The 15,968-nt window shown below is 47.1% G+C and overlaps 1 protein-coding gene across 1 annotated transcript in view; it reads right to left on the reverse strand.

The window, feature by feature from the left end:
- LOC107298603 (phosphoinositide 3-kinase adapter protein 1) overlaps window positions 1-8,719 on the reverse strand; it is a gene marked incomplete at its 3' end in the record, with an annotated part of 39,173 nt that extends 30,454 nt beyond the window's left edge. Inside the window, exons 1-4 of the mRNA XM_015827980.1 lie at window positions 8,653-8,719; window positions 7,842-8,252; window positions 4,691-4,842; window positions 225-369 (exon numbers count right to left, since the gene is read on the reverse strand). Coding sequence (XP_015683466.1) covers window positions 225-369; window positions 4,691-4,842; window positions 7,842-8,252; window positions 8,653-8,719 — 775 coding nt within the window. The remainder of the gene's footprint in view (window positions 1-224; window positions 370-4,690; window positions 4,843-7,841; window positions 8,253-8,652) is intronic.
- Window positions 8,720-15,968: the final 7,249 nt, after the last annotated feature.

Genomic DNA, 15,968 nt, shown 5'->3' on the forward strand with positions numbered 1-15,968 from the left:
ACTCTTTGAGTTCTCTGCATTCGACCAGTCATCCACTCGCGAGTTGGTGTAAATAAATCTATTTTCTAATTGTAGCTTTTTGCATCCTCAGTGACACACAAAAAATATTTTTGATAGTATATTATTAGCCTAGTACAAATATACCACTAATAGGAAGAGAAACTCTACTAAAATGTTCTGACACACACAAATTCAAGATAGAAAAGACCAGTTTTAGTACTTACCAGGTGTGTGAACGGAGACTGTATATTCATTCTCAATATTTGCTGATAGTTTCAGTGGCTGACAGCTTTTAGAAGAAAATTCCACTTCCATTTTTGTTTGTCTATCCAATTTACATCTTACAATTATGAAAATGGTTGTCTGCACCTACATTTTTTTTAAAAAACACAGTAAGATCCAGGGCCTTTGTAATATTCAGTTTTCACAATACATTGATATCTTTTGGGCTTGAGGATCTAAAAGGAACAAGTTCTCCTTATTTGTGCTTGGATAAGGAAGAATGCTTGAAACTCAAATACTTTGGCCACCTAATGAGCAGGAAGGACTCACTGGAGAAGAGCCTGACACTGAGAAAGATTGAGGGCAAGAGAAGAAGGGGACGACAGAGAATGAGGTGGCTGGATGGAGTCACTGAAGCAGTAGGTGTGAGCTTCAATGGACTCCAGAAGATGGCAGAGGACAGGAAGGCCTGGAGGAACATTGTCCATGGGGTCGCGATGGATCGGACACGACTTCGCAACTAACAACAACAAGGAAGAATGCACCTTCTTTTTCAATCTTATATAGATGACTGCTGAGCCTGATAGCATTGGTTCAGAGGGAATGGAACAAAATTTATTCTCATCACAACTTGATTGTGGTGAGATTGTGGTGATTGTGGTGAGAGGAGACACTGCTGTCCTTCATTTAGCAAATTCATAAGTGGCATGCAACATTTTAAAGCATCAAAATTTGTATTTAAGCATTTAAGCCAATAACAAACATAAGCTCTGTCACTCAGCAAATGCCAACCACAATTTTCTCCCCAAACATGTATTTTTTGAAGGATGAATTTTTTTTACAAAACTACGACTAAAAAACTATAATCATTTTGCCCGCTGCTATTGACTCTTACGTTATTTTTCTGTCCATGTTGTTTTACGTCAACTATAATTTTCTATCTCAGTTTTTCACAAAACATTTGAATGCACACCTCCACATTCAATGAACACTATATTTTATTTCAGTTATTCCCAAAGACTTATTTATCCTTAAGAGTCAAGTTCAGCCTGCAAAAATATATGAAGCAGTTAGATTCTTAAAACTTTCTAAGGATTTTTCATCAGGCTTTGGTGCACATGGCTTGTGTCTCCCCTCTCCCTCCCCAACAGTTCTCTGAACCCAATCTACTCCTTTTGCAAAGAAGCTCAGATGACTAATACAACTACAGCAGGGCTTTTCAACCTTTTCACCCATTGTACCACTTTTAGGATATGGCAATATCCGAGTACCACCAGTCGCCTAGCAAGGTATCAAAACCTTGATGACCCCCCCCCCCAAAAGTGATAAAGTACAGGTAGTCCTCAACTTACAACAGTTCGCTTAGTGACTGTTCAAAGTTACAATGGCACTGAAAAAAGTGCCCCCCAAGCCACAGCCGAGCAAGACACCTGCCTGCCTGCCCGGCCGCGCTCTTCCTCCTGTCTGAGTTTTTCATTGTTGTGAGCATTTCTGTTGAGGATTGGCAGTGGGGGTGGGGTGGGGGGTATTTGGTTTTTATTCCCCCCGTCTGCTGGGTGGTTGCAGCAGGTTTTGGTCACTTCACATGACCCTGGGACACTGTGACCGTCATAAATATGAATCAGTTGCCAAGCATCTGAATGTAAATCACAAGACCCTGGAGATGCTGCAACATTCCAGGTGATCCGCACTTCTTCTGGGATCAGCAGAAGCACCAGTATCAGTGCTGCTTTCCAACTGATTCAGTGGTTCTCAACCTTTTTAATGCCGCGACCCCAACCGGGCGTAAGTCGAGGACTAAACCGGTCGTAAGTCGAGAACTAAACCGGTCGTAAGTCGAGGACTAAACCGGTCGTAAGTCGAGGACTACCCAACTGGTTGTAAGTCAAGGACTTTCCCTGCCCGGGAGCGCCACGCATGCGTGGTTCTGGCCCCTGCGCCGGCCGAGGCGTAGCTGGCAAGCGGCCGAGACGGAGCAGGCCGACCACCAGCTGGCCCAGCCCAAGGGAGGTAAGGCACCCGCCGGAAAAGGGGAAAAAAATGGCGGACAAAAAAATGGACAAAAAAAATGGCGGACAGCCTTGCTTGGCGACCCCCGTGAAATGGTCGATCGACCCGAAATGGGGTCCCGACCCACAGGTTGAGAACCACTGAACTGATTGGTGCTTCTTCAGGGTTCAGCAGAAGCACCAGGATCAGCGCCGAGCTCCAGCTGGAACCTGGCCTTGATCCTGGCGCTTCCACTGAGCCCTGACAGCCCCGAAGCACCAATCAGCTGGAAAGCGGCACTGATCCTGGTGCTTCCACTGAGCCCTGACAGCCCTGCAGCTACAGCCGTCTCTCGCTCAGGCTTGTGCGGTGCTGCCACCGGTTCAGCTCATTCCCCTCCCCCGCTACCACTTTTCTAGGATGGTTGCGTACCACCTGCCAGGTGCCAATGCACCACAGGTGGTACCCGTACCACTGGTTGAAAAGCCCTGAACTACAGGACTGACAAAATTGTAGTACAGTATTATGAAGAACCAGCTAGTTCTAGGGCAGAACTGGTTTTAAAAGGAGACATGTCTCCCTCCAGTATTTTCAACGGAAATCTTTAAAAAGTGCTGAAACTAGAAGACATGCAAGGTCCCTTCCAAATCTGTTATTCTGCTATTCATGCAGAAACTGTCAGACATGTTGTCAGTCCCCATCTCACTCTGGCAAATCCATGGCTTCAGTTCCTCCTGGACACTAAGCTCCTTCTGGAATACCAGAGAACAGCTTTGGCTGGTGTCCCACTTTTGAGAGCAGGAGACCTTAGCAAAAACTATCCATACCCTTTTACCCCTAGACTGGTTTACTGAAATAGTCTCTTTGCTTAGACCTACCCTTAAGATTACCCGAAACTATAATTGTTTCAAAACTCAGCCACACAGTTACCCTGTGCTAAGAAGGGTGGCCGGTACATTTAAGACAGACATGTCAAACACAAGGCCCGGGGGCCGGATGCGGCCTGCGACGTGGTTTCATGTGGCCTGCAAAGTCATCCTGGAAACAGTGAGGGAACGGCCCCCGCTGCCTTGGCCCTGGCCCAGGCCGGCCGGGAGCCAATGTACAATTTTGTGGTGGCCATCTATGCTGAAACGCAGTCAGTCTTAGCTCCACAAGGCCGTCTGGAAACAGCAAGGGACCGGCCCCTGTTGCGTCAGCCTCGCCCCCTGGGTGCATGCTGGGGAGGTGTCATCCTTTGTGAGGAATGAAGAAATGCACCATTCCTGGAAGTGGCCAGCAAATGGTCCTCGTCTACTTCACATATCCGGCTTGATGGGCTCCGGGGGAAGGGTTTCAGCAGGCTTTTCCAGTGGACCATGCCTTGGCACTTGCCCTGGTCCCACCCCCTTCTGCCAGAGACCCTCAGATCTGTCCCACTCCTGCCCAGACCCCTACAGGCCCCCTTGACGCAAATGATGTAGAGCTGGCCACGCCCACCCAGTAGGCCACACCCACTCCAGCCCCACCCACCCAGTAGGCCACGCCCACCCTAGCCACACCTCTCCCCCCCCCCAAGGACAACCACAATGCTGATGTGGCCCTCAATGAAATTGAGTTTGACACCCCTGATTTTAAGAAATAAAATAAAATGCAGTAGCTTACTTGCTGGCAGTTAAGAACCACTTCTGAAGTACAGAACCAATACTGATGGTGCTCTGATTACCAAGTGTCTGAATGAAACCTATCAATCCTATATGATTTGTGTCTGGGTTAACCAAGGCACCATTTCCTCCAAATTGAATTTTCTCATCTCATTTGTTCATTATGGCAGGGATGTTATAGATTTTCTCTTTTCGGGACATTGTGGAGGAAAAAGGGGAAAACAAGCCAGAAACCTGGAAACTAACCTTCTTGGTACAAGCATTATCCTTTTGGTAGATTTAAGCCAAATGTGCAGCCACAAAGATATAAAATCATTATACTTATGTCTGAGCAGAACTAGAACCTCATTAAAACCCCAGCAATAGACTTCGTTTCCCTCCCCCATAGGGTGAACTACAGAAAACAAAACTCAAATTCAACTCAAATTCATGTAAGACCCCAGATAATGTGAAATAGAAAAAGGAAATGCATAGTAAAAAGAATGTGGCAGGGAGAGAGAACCTGTAGTCCACTAAATGTTGTGAGCTGTGATTTAATTAAGCATCCTTAATCAGTGTCTATGCTGGCTAGGGCTGCTAAGGTTTTGGTTCAAGGGTATTTGGTTGCAGGTTCACCATCCCTTGCCCAAGAAAAGGAAAATCTGTTATGGAATACAATTACATATATCACGCAATTTCTTATCTACATAGTCCAACGCAAAAATTTGCCTAGCAGTGTTAAGGATAAGTCTGCTTGTGAATAGCTGTGTTATAATTAAGCTATATCCACTGCAGATGGGTATGATTTCTCTTCCAGTTCTATCAGATCACCTTTGAAGGAGTAAAATATACTGTACCCCACAGCGTATACGATCAGGCCGCACAGCAACAAGATTTTCTAATCTGGTCACTAAAGGTTCATAGGCCTGACAGCCTGGAAAACTGTCCGACACTTGCAGACTCCCAACATCCTCCATCTTTGCATCAGCCACTGAATCACAACCAGAATCTAAGAAAAGCATAAACGTTAATATGATTTCTGAAAATTTGTTTGGCTATTGGGAAATTCCATGGAAAGAACATAAATTAAAAATTAAATGCATTCTATGTAAGAAAAAAGAAATATTACTTTAAACTCAATCATGATCATATGGAGAGCCAGTTTGGTATAGAGCAGTGATGGCGAACCTTTTAGAGACTGAGTGTCCAAACTGCAACCCAAAACCCACTTATGCATCGTCGAGTGCCGGGTGGGTGTGGCCCATTGGGTGGGTGTGGCCCATTGGGTGGGCATGGCCCGTTGGGTGGGCGTGGTTACGGTGGTAACGGCAGACTGGGTGGGACTAAAAAGTTCAATCAATCAATTCCAACTTTGCAAGATCTCTTTTTTCCCCGCGAGAAGTTAAAATTGACTGATTGAACCTTTTTTTTTTTTTTTGCACACGGTGGCGGAGGACAAAAGTGAAAAGGTTTTATAAAACCCAGTTGAAGGCGTAGGACTGGGGCAACGGCGCGCGTGTCCACAGAGAGGGCTCTGAGTGCCGCCTCTGGCACCCGTGCCATAGGTTCACCACCACTGGTAAAGAGGTTACGGCCGGGGTAGGCACCTTGGCTCTTTTATGACTCGTGGACTTCAACTCCCAGAATTCCTGAGCCAGCCATGCTGAGGGGAAAGGAATTCTGGGAGTTGAAGTCCACGCGTCATAAAAGAGCCAACGTTGTCTACCCCTGGGTTATGGTATCAGAGTAGAAACTGTGAGATCATGAGTTGTAGTCCTACCTTAGACACAAAGTCAGCTGAATGTTACTCCTGGACACTGGGGGGGGGGGCACATAGAGACACTCTCTCTGCCCTAGGAAGGAGATAATGGGAAGCTACTTCCAAAGTTTTGCTAAGGGACTTGTCCAGGCAGTCACCAAGAATCAAGTCTGACTTGAAAGAACACACAAACATATAACACACAGAATGATCATATTGATCATCATATTATTATTGCACAACCTCTTAATCTGGGTCTCTTTCCAGAAAAGCTCTGATTTGGCAAATCCCTCCCCCTCTGCTGCTGCAGGTGCACATTCTATCTCATTCTGTCTGGATTTCAAGAGAACTGATGTCAATAAGCTAAAGGAAAGAGAGTAGGAAGGATTCTGTGGATGCTTTCTCCATTTCTATGGAGAAATTCTGAAAAATAACATAACATGACTAGGGACCAGGGGGTCTTAAGATCCTGTTGGTCCTGAGGAAGTGGACAGGGTCCTCAATGCTATCAATGCAGCCACCTGTCAATTAGACCCTTGTCCCTCCTGGTTGGTAAAAGCCTCCAGGATGGTGGTGTGCAGCTGAGAATATGCAACGATAAATTCCTCACTGCAAGAGGCGACATTCCCCAAGCCTTTTAAGGAGGGCCTAGTTTGCTGTCTTGTAAAATTTTCTACCTGCCTTGAAAATTTTTGTCCAGTTTCCTATCCCCCCCCTTTTTTTTTTTTAGAAAAGGTGGTTGCTTGGCAACTTCAGAGAATCTTGGATGGAATAGGTTTCCTAGACCCCTTTCAGTCAGGTTTCAGGTCCAACTATGAGACAGAGACTGCATTGGTCGCACTTATTTTTAAAATTCTGTTTTCACTTTGTCATCCTGGGGTACTGAATGCAGATTAATGAGAAAAAAATGAATTTTTTTCAACAACTGTAGCATAACAAACTTGACAAAAGTGAAGGGGGTCTGAATGCTTTCTGAATGCATTGTTAAGTAGTTGAGCTTTTTCAAAGGATAATCCTGAATCTCATTGATGCTATGCAAATAAAAATGACAGAAAATTACAGAAGTGAAAGCAATTTCTGCAATTCAAAACTTACGTAATTTTGTAACGTGTCATACCGATAGCCCTGATGAAGCATCTAATTTAACAAAGTTGCACGCTATTAAATTATCCAGGGACATTGGCCCCAACTGCTACATCATTTTTCTCCTTTGCAGCCAAATATATTTATGACATCTTTTTTCTTCCATTCAATCATGTTCATTCAATTCTTGGAGAATGCCTGGACGCCTCCCTTCAGATTTCTTGACAACTATTTTCAGAAGTGGTTTGCAATTGCCTCCCTCTTAGAGCTGAGAGACAGCGACTGGTCCACGATCACCCCAGCTTTCTGCCTAAGGTGGGACTAGGACTCAGGTTTCATGGTTTCTAGCTTGCTATCTTTACCACTACACCAAACTATCAGATTTATAACATATGAAACAAGGAAAAAAGCATCAGTTCTTTGAATTTACAGTTGCATGCAAAGTTAAATATTTTGAATACAAAAAAGTGCGAGCCTTTTTTTCAAGGAAGGTTTAGAAAACAATGCATGACGAAAGTGTGGAAAAAGTCTCCAGGTAAACAGTTAACTAACTAACTTTATTTAATTATTGATTTGATTTAATTTGATTTAAATACCACCTAACTCAGTGATGGCAAACCTTTTAGAGACTGAGTGCCCAAAACCCGCCCCCCGCCCCCACTCCGCCTCCCGCCCTGACTGCTCCGCCCCCGCCTGCCCCCTGCCCCAGCGGCCCGCAGGGCTACGCATCGCGTCCATGGCTTGCCGCAGATCGCCCAGGCAGCCGTGAAGCGCCATGGTAGCCACGCCCTCTGCCCACACCCCTCAGCATCATCTGCATGCTATGGGGTACGAGGGCAGAGTCTTGTCCCTGTTGCCTGGCTATATACTTGGCTGTGCTGCTCCGTGCGGACAGTGCCCGGGGGTGACTCTCCTCCAGGGGGGCTGCTGGTGAGGAGGGGGTCGTGGGGGGAGGCGGGGCTGGGGCGACGGCATGCGTGCCCACAGAGAGGGCTCCGAGTGCCGCCTCTGGCACACGTGCCATAGGTTCACCACCACTGACCTAACTCTAATAGATTCTGGGCAGTTCACAAAACAAAAATAAATGATACTATACAATCCAGAGTAAAGCCATGCCCAGAATGGGGGAGTGGAGACATTTTTTTTAAAAAAAGATAGCACCTTACCTGCTTCTGAAATAATTTTCATGACTGCATCAACATAGGTCTCTGCTTCATCATCATAGGTAACCTCTTTCCATTGAAACCAGTCTTTGAAAAACTCGTTGTAATTCTCACATGCTGGAACGCCGCAGAAAAATTTCACCATTTTTGATGGAGGCTGTAGAACCTTTTGCAGACTCTGAAGTACAGCAGGAATGCAGAAGCTCTGGACCAATTCAGATGACAGTAGAATAATTATACACTTGCTGTTCTTGAAGAGAACCTGTTCCTCCGTGGAAATAGCAGTTCTACGCTCCACTTTATAGCTCTGAATTTTTTGGCATGAGTGCAAGAGACTCTGGAGATAATGACTCCATTCATCAGCATCTTTTCCATATACAATCAGCACTTCGCAAGCATCAGAGTGTTGTTCTGCTGAAAAGTAAAAAAAAGTTTGATCTTACAAACGGGACCTTAAGATAATCCCCGAGTTATGAGCGCTCACGTAGTGCCCGTTTGAAGTTACGCAATAAGTGCCTCCTAGTGCAGTGGTGGCGAACCTATGGCACGCGTGCCAGAGGTGTCACTCAGAGCCCTCTCTGTTGGCACGCGCGCCACCGCCACCAACAGCAGGTCCATCAGGCCGCCACCGCCACCCAGAGCAAGAGCCCCGCCCAGCACAAAGGAGGCGAAGCGGTCGACTGGCAAGTTCAAGTAGAGGTGGTAGAGCAGAGGTCACCAACCATTATCGATGGGTGGACTGGAAGAAAAGGGAGGGGGAAGCCTTTTATATGCGTGCATGTGCGCGCGGGGCTAGTGCCTGCGTGATACTCACTAGCCCTGCCCTGTTTTTGCGTGGTGCAGTGCCTCATATCTGTACCCTGCGGTGTGGCGGTGGCCATCTTTGCACCCCCGATTTTTGCATGCCAGAGGCAGCACTCAGAGGCGCCTCCCTGCCCCCTCCCCCCCCAAGGGCACCACAATGCTGATGCGGCCCTGGCACTTTGTGATAAATAAGTGGGTTTTGGGTTGCGGTTTGGGCACTCGGTCTCTAAAAGGTTCGCCATCACTGTCCTAGTGTTTACGAGCAAGTCCCGAAATTACGAATGTTGCAGCATCACGGCAGTTGTTTGCCCTTACGAACGACTGCAAAGGCTCTGCAACATTCACCCTATTTCCTCCCCCCGCTTCCCACAACTGCTTCCCCCTCCCATCCTGCTGCACTGTACTCACTTTCCTTGCAAAGATCTGTCTCCTCTCTGCTGAGGTTTTCTGTTCTATCCCAGCCTATGTGAGTCCTTGTTAATTCACAAGGACAAACCTCTCTTTTAACAAGTAGGCTAGAAATGCAGGGAAAACAAATCCCTTTCATTAATTAGGTACAGACCTGCAAAATGTCCCCAAAGCAAAGGCAAACAGAACACAATTCAAATGGAGAATTGTTCACAGGCAAGGCAAACAGAATCTGATTCCATGAAACTTGAGTCCTTTTCAGACGGTTGCCTTCAGCAACCAGCAGCACCGCCCACACCTTCCCTTTTTATTATGCAGCCCCAAGGCGTGGCTTCTCCATGCCTTCTCCTCCTCCCTTGGAGTCGCCCCATGGCCTCCCTCTGTCCTGCTCTTGTTGCCTGTCTGCGTGTGCGAGTGTCTATGATGTCTTCCAGCTGTGAGTCCTCAGAGTCTGACTCAGCTTCCCCGCAAAGCTGGGTCTCAGCCTGAGCACGATTGGAGGGGCCAGGCTCTTCATCAGATTGTAAGTCCTGGAGCTCATCAGAGCCTTCCTCCAATTCTGATGGCCCTCCTCCTCCTCCTCTGATTCCCCGGACTCAGCTGCCGGGTCCACTGGCTGGCACGGACTCACAACACTTTCTTTGCCTTTGAGGGAGAGTCGATGGAAGCTCCTGGATGCCATAATATCACGTGAATTCAGGCACCCATCCATTTTTGCCTGAATGGATGCCTGAATTCTCGTGAGATCACGGACCCCAGAAACTTTCATTCTTGGTGCGAAAAGTATTTGCGGTTCCCGTCTCCTGCTCCTCCCCTCCCAATTCCTTTCCGCCATCGCCGGAACACTTTTCGCCTGGATTGAGACCTGACGGAGACTGGAAGCTTCATCTGCGTGCAAATGGGGCACTTGGAACTGGAGCGAATTGCTCCATTTCCAAGCATCCCATTTGCACACAAACGAAGCTTCCAATCTCTATCAGGTCTCTGTCCGGGTGAAAAGTGTTTGAGTGCCTATGGGACAATTGGAAAGGAGTGAATCGCTTGGTTTCTAAGTGCCCCATAGCCCTCAAACACTTTTTGCCCGGACAGAGACTGAAAGCTTTATCTGTGTGCAAATGGGGCACTTGGAAACAGAACGATTCAGGTGCGAGGTGGAGGGTGGTGGCAGACAGAGCCTCTGACAGTTTTTAAAAGAAATCTATGGAGCAGTGGCTTCCCTTTTTGTCCACCCTCCCCTCTGTTGCCTCTGTGCCTGGACTCTGACCTGATATTGAATAGGCAGTTCGGCTGCAGCCCCATACTCCCACCCCACACCTGATCCTGCCAGCCTGATACTGAATGGGCAGTTAGCCTGCCGCGCCCTCCCACAGGCGCTCAAACACTTTTCACCTGGACGGAGACCTGACAGACCTGACTGAGACTGGAAGCTTTGTCTGCAAAAGAGGATGAGTGCCTGAACTCGTGCGATATTACAGCACCCAGGAGTTTCCATCGACTCTCCTCTCCCTCAAAGGCAAAGAAACAGCAGCAGAGAGGAGACAGATCGTTGCAAGGTAAGTGAGTTCGGTGCGGCAGGAGGGGAGGGGGAAGCATGTGGGTAGGGTATCTTAGTGGGTTGGGGAGGCCTTGTGGGCCTGTTCCATCACTAGGGCCCCCCCATGGCCTTCTCCACCCTGAGATACTTCATGTGCACTTAATGAACCACACATTCGATTCACGAATGTGTGGGCAAAAGCAGGGAATGATCTCGTTCAAGGTACGAGATTTACTCCTATGAATCCTTGAGTTACGAATGGAATGGGCAGGCTCCATTACATTTGTAACTCAAAGACTACCTGTACTAATTGAATCAAATAGCGCTGCCATCCTGCTTTGCCCTATCACTGCTTCGCTGATGCTAGACTACCATGAACCCTGGGGGGGAGGGGCCAACAGATAGGAGGGGAAAACCAAAAAACGAAACTACTCTGAGTGCTTGCCAGAGATATCGGCCGGCCCACCCCAAGGCCACAAGCATGGCAATGGAATGTGGACTATCGCCAAGCCCACCAAGCATTAGAACTGTTGCCAAAACAATTTGTTTGAGTCCAACTGGACACCACAGAGATAATGCAGGGGAAGGACCTGGGAAAGGGGAAAACAAGTAGGCAGTTTTCACATGCAAATATCAGATCTAGCTTTTTCCTAACTTATAACCGTTTGGCTCTTTACTACGAACGCAGTCAAAGACTCTTTCTTCCTAATGACTTTGGGACAAGTCCAAAATTAAGCAGGTCAGAAGTAACAATACACCTGGAGAATCACCTCTACCGCGGAGATTGTGCAAGAGATGTCAGACTATGAAGGAGAGGAGGAGGAGATGGAGACCGGGGGGGGCAGCTGCTTCGAAACTGAGGGACAATGGGGAGTACCCCAGGCTAGAAGAAGCAGAGATCCCACTAAAAGCAAGCTCCCGACGGAAAGCCTGGTGGTCAACTGGAGTCAGGAGATTGGAGGATTGGGATAAACCTCCCCCAGAGTAATTTTTAGCCGCAGGAGCCAATCCCAAGACTGGAGCTTCACAGAGGCATGTGAGCCCATACCAGATGAACCAGACCTCCACACGACAATGCTCGAGCACGCAATTGAATTTCTGAGGGACACTTTTGACAAGCTGAGAACTCAAGACCTCCTGGGCTGCTGTACCACCACCGGTACAGCAGCCCAGCCATTGCCTGACCAGCTCCACCAATGACCAGAGTCACTCTCCCGAGAAGAAGGGACCACCATCCATTGGTGCTAGGAGTGAAATTCAATGGAGATGCGAAACAGCTGGCCTTCTTCCTAACCCAAGTGTGGTATTACATGGAAGACTATGGGGCAGACCTACTGAATGACTTGGCCAAAGTGCAGTGAGTCACTATGGCCTTCAAGTGGGAAGCCGCACAGTGGCTGGTGGCCCTCCATGATGATGATATTGTGAAGCTGCACCAGTTCAACAGATTTATGGCTGCCTTGAGGAAGTGGTTCAAAGACCCACTCAGTGACTGGAACATATGAACCAGGTCAAAACCCTCAAGCAAGGAAGATGACATATCTCAGCCTACATTCAAGAGTTCTGAATCTTGGCCAGCAAACTGGCAGACTAGCCCCAGGACATGCTGATCAAGTGCTTCCAAAAAGGATTGGCCAACAAATTGTTCTACACCTGTCTGTCCAGGGGGATGCCAAGAACCCTCCAAGGCTGGTATGTCCTGGCGGATAAGGTGGAAATCAACCTGGCCAGGTACCACACCTGTACCAACCAAGAACAGTGATGATCACTCAGGCCAGAAAAATGAGAACCCACAAAACCAGGAAAACAAAACCCCAGTCCTTGCCACAACAGGGCCAGATGCTTTTGGTATGGTAAAGAAGGTCATCAGGCAGCTCATTGCTGAGCTCCAGCACCCACAAGAACCAAAAAGGGGTGGAAAGGGGGCCCACCAAACCCAGAGAAACAGCACTCAGAGAAGTGGAGGTCGTAAAGTTTCCCCCTCCAACCAGCGATGGCAAGGGAACTCTGACCAGAGATTGTAAGGCTGGAGCAGAGAGTGTCAGCAGAGGAGGCGACAAGCCGCTGGTAAGCTGTACCATAATACCAGCAGAATGGGATGTTCAGGCATAGACCTTTGGCTGTGCCTCCTTCGCCCCCTGCCACATGACTTAGCCCACTTAGAGCCAGCTTTCCTCCTCCATTGGCCCTCCCCTGGCCATTCTCCACAGCCAATGGGTCCATGGACCTCCACCCCTCGCACTTCAATCCGGCCCATTTGCCCAGACACCCTTTCTCCTGGACCTTTGGCTGCATGGGACAAATAGCCACTAGCCAATCAGGTGGCAGGCAGAACAGCAGTAGTGCACGGCTTCTGGCATTGTGGGGGCAAATGGGGGGCACAGCAGGCAAATGACAGTGATGCACGGCTTCTGGCATTGCATGAGGAGGTGTGGCAGGCAAACAACAGTGGTCGCAGCTTCTGGTGTTTGCAGGGGGCACGGCAGGACAACTGCCCTTTCGGTGTCAGTGTCAGAACCCAGTTATTGGGAGGGGGGTGATTTCCTTATTCTATCTTCCTGCGGGTTCTGCCATACTCCTGGGGGGAGGGGGCACTACAATGTATCCTGTCCACTTGGCTATAGCTGCTACAATGTATCCTCTCCATTTTCCTCTATCTGCCCGTTCTTTGATCTATTTCCCTTACTGCCAGCCTGGGGTGAGAATGGAATGAGCCTCCAGCTATCTGCCTTATCTCTAGCTGCGGAGGAACAGGCGCAAAGACCTAACAGCCTAACAACCTTGGGAATGGTATCTTATCAACCCCATTCCCACAGAGGGTTCACACCTGGAGATTGGCTCATTTGAACTGACCAGATGGACTATTGGGGTGGGGTTTGCCAGTTGCTCTTTTAACCTATTGATTCGTGCGGGAAACCCTCAGATCCTGCCTTCTATGCCTGCTGTCAACTTCTCCTAATAAAAGTTCCTTTTAGAATGAAGCTGTTCCAGGAGTTCTGCTTTCTTGGGAAGAGGGATTGAGGCAGGTCCTTACATTAGGCAGGATCTGCAATTTTCGGTCAGCCCGGAAGGAAGACCCTTATGGTGGGGATTGTGCAAATGATATCAAACCACGGGTTGGTCACCAGCCGGGTTGGAAAATAAGACCTGGTGTCTCTTTTGGAGGCAAAAAAAACCCTAAGACTGGGTCTTATTTTCGGGGAAACACAGTATTAAGATGGAGTTGATGCTTCTGTTAATCCACTCCAAGATAGCATTTGCCTTTTTAGCAGCTGCACACAGTACTGTATCAAGTTTAACTTGTAGTTGACAAAAACCTTTTCATATGTACTACTGCTAAGCCAGACTCTCCCATACTTTTGTGCCTTTTATTTTTCCTACTTAGGTGTAGAACTTTACACTTCTTCCTGTTATATTCCGTCCTATTCATTTTAGCCCTCTACTGATGTCAATTCAAATCTTTTTTAAATCTTCTAAAGTATTAACCACCTCTAAAGTATTGCTCACCGTAGCCAGAAACTATATTCATTATATGCATCCTTGAATTCTACAGCTAGTTTAACAAGAGTAATATTCCAATCAATGGGCATTCAATAGGAAACTATCAGCAGAACAGATGGTCTTCAGTTAACAAACCTAATTAGGACTGGAATTTCCAATGCTGATCCTTAACCATTTTACCAAACTATACACGTTTTAATTTGCAAATGTAAGTACAAACTAATTTAAATGCAATATAACTTTTCTTGGAGACATTTGTGAATTTATCTGTCAGAGAAATCCAAAAATATTAATTTAGAAATATATTTAGACATATGTTAATCTCCTTTCTTCTTTTTCTTCTTGTGCCATATCCGTTATCGCAGGTTGGCGATCATGTTGGCGATCCTGTTTTTATCAGCAGCTGCACGAAAAAGTGCTGCTGAGTTTTGTCCAAACCAGTCCCTTAGATTTTGAAGCCATGATGTTCTTCTTCTGCCTGGACCTCATTTGCCTTCAATCTTTCCCTGGAGGATTAAATGGAGTATGCCGTATTTTTCTGGGTGTCGCCTCACATGTCCGAAATATTCTAACTTTAGTTTTTTAATTGTTTTGATGATTTCCCTTGGCTTTCCCAGGCAGCTTATCACCTCTTCATTTCTGATCTTGTCAACCCAGCTTCTACATAACAGCTCCCTGTAAATCCACATTTCAAATGCTTCTAGTCTCTTCAGGTGGCCTTCTGTCAGGGACCAACCATAGAGCAGGATAAAAAAAATATAGCATCTGACAAGCCTGATTTTCAGTCTTAGGCTTATGTCATGACTGCAGAAGACCTTTTTCATTTTGAAGAATGCTGTTCGAGCTTTCTCTATCCTTGTCTTTACTTCAGTGGTCATGTCCCAGCTTTCATGTAAATTAGAACCGAGGTGCGTGATCCATTAATCTCCTTTGGGAAAAAATATTTTTTCCAAAACTTTTCTGAACCTTGATACTGTTCTCTCAGAGATTTTCTATGTTTCCTAACTTTGGGTTATCTACTGTTCTGATAATATTTTCTAATCCCTCATTAACATAAATATATTGAACTGTTCAGTAATTGTCCTCAACCTTTCTAGCTCCACGAACTGGCAGCATTGGTGGTGTCAGCATCAGGGAGGTAGGAGATGGTTTTACGTACAACCTAGATTCCGTAGATGTGCAAACGAAGCTTCTTACACTTGTCTACCACTTGTGCAGCCTAATTCCCAATAGGCCACAGACTGCTACCAGTCCATGATATGGCGGTTGGGGACCCCTGCTGTATAAGACCTAAAACAGATTCCTACAGAATGCCATTTGCTCTCTCCTTCCAACTTGGAGCCATTATTCTTTGGATATGATTGTTCAACCAGTTCTATATCTATGGAATGGGAATACCATTCTATACCAGAATTTCATGGGAAATTTGTCAAAAGCTTTGCTGAAGTCAAAGCGCCCTCTGCTGCATTACCACGGTCAACTAAACTATTCTATCAAAAGAAGAGATCACGCTGGTTTAGATTTTTTTTTTTCCTGTTCAATCATGTCCAAATCCTGGAAACTGCCTGAACAAGTCCCTACATTTTTTCTTGGCAGGGTTTTTCAGAAGTAGTTTGCCATTGCCTCTTTCCTAGGGCTGAGAGAAAGTGACTGGCCCAAGGTCACCCAACTGACTTCACGCCTACGGCTCCCAGGTATGGTCAGCTGACTCCATCGCTGACTATAGGGGGCGAAACTTTGGCCCCCTCGGAGAGGGTTCGCAATTTGGGGGTCCTCCTGGATCCACGGCTGACACTGGATGACCAGTTGACGGCTGTGGCCAGGGGGGCGTTTTACCGGGTACGCCTGGTGCACCAGTTGCGGCCTTTTCTGGACCGGGATGC

Source organism: Protobothrops mucrosquamatus, unplaced genomic scaffold (genome assembly GCF_001527695.2).
Source record: "Protobothrops mucrosquamatus isolate PMUCROS unplaced genomic scaffold, P.Mucros_1.0 scaffold4123, whole genome shotgun sequence".
Lineage (NCBI taxonomy): Eukaryota > Metazoa > Chordata > Lepidosauria > Squamata > Viperidae > Protobothrops > Protobothrops mucrosquamatus.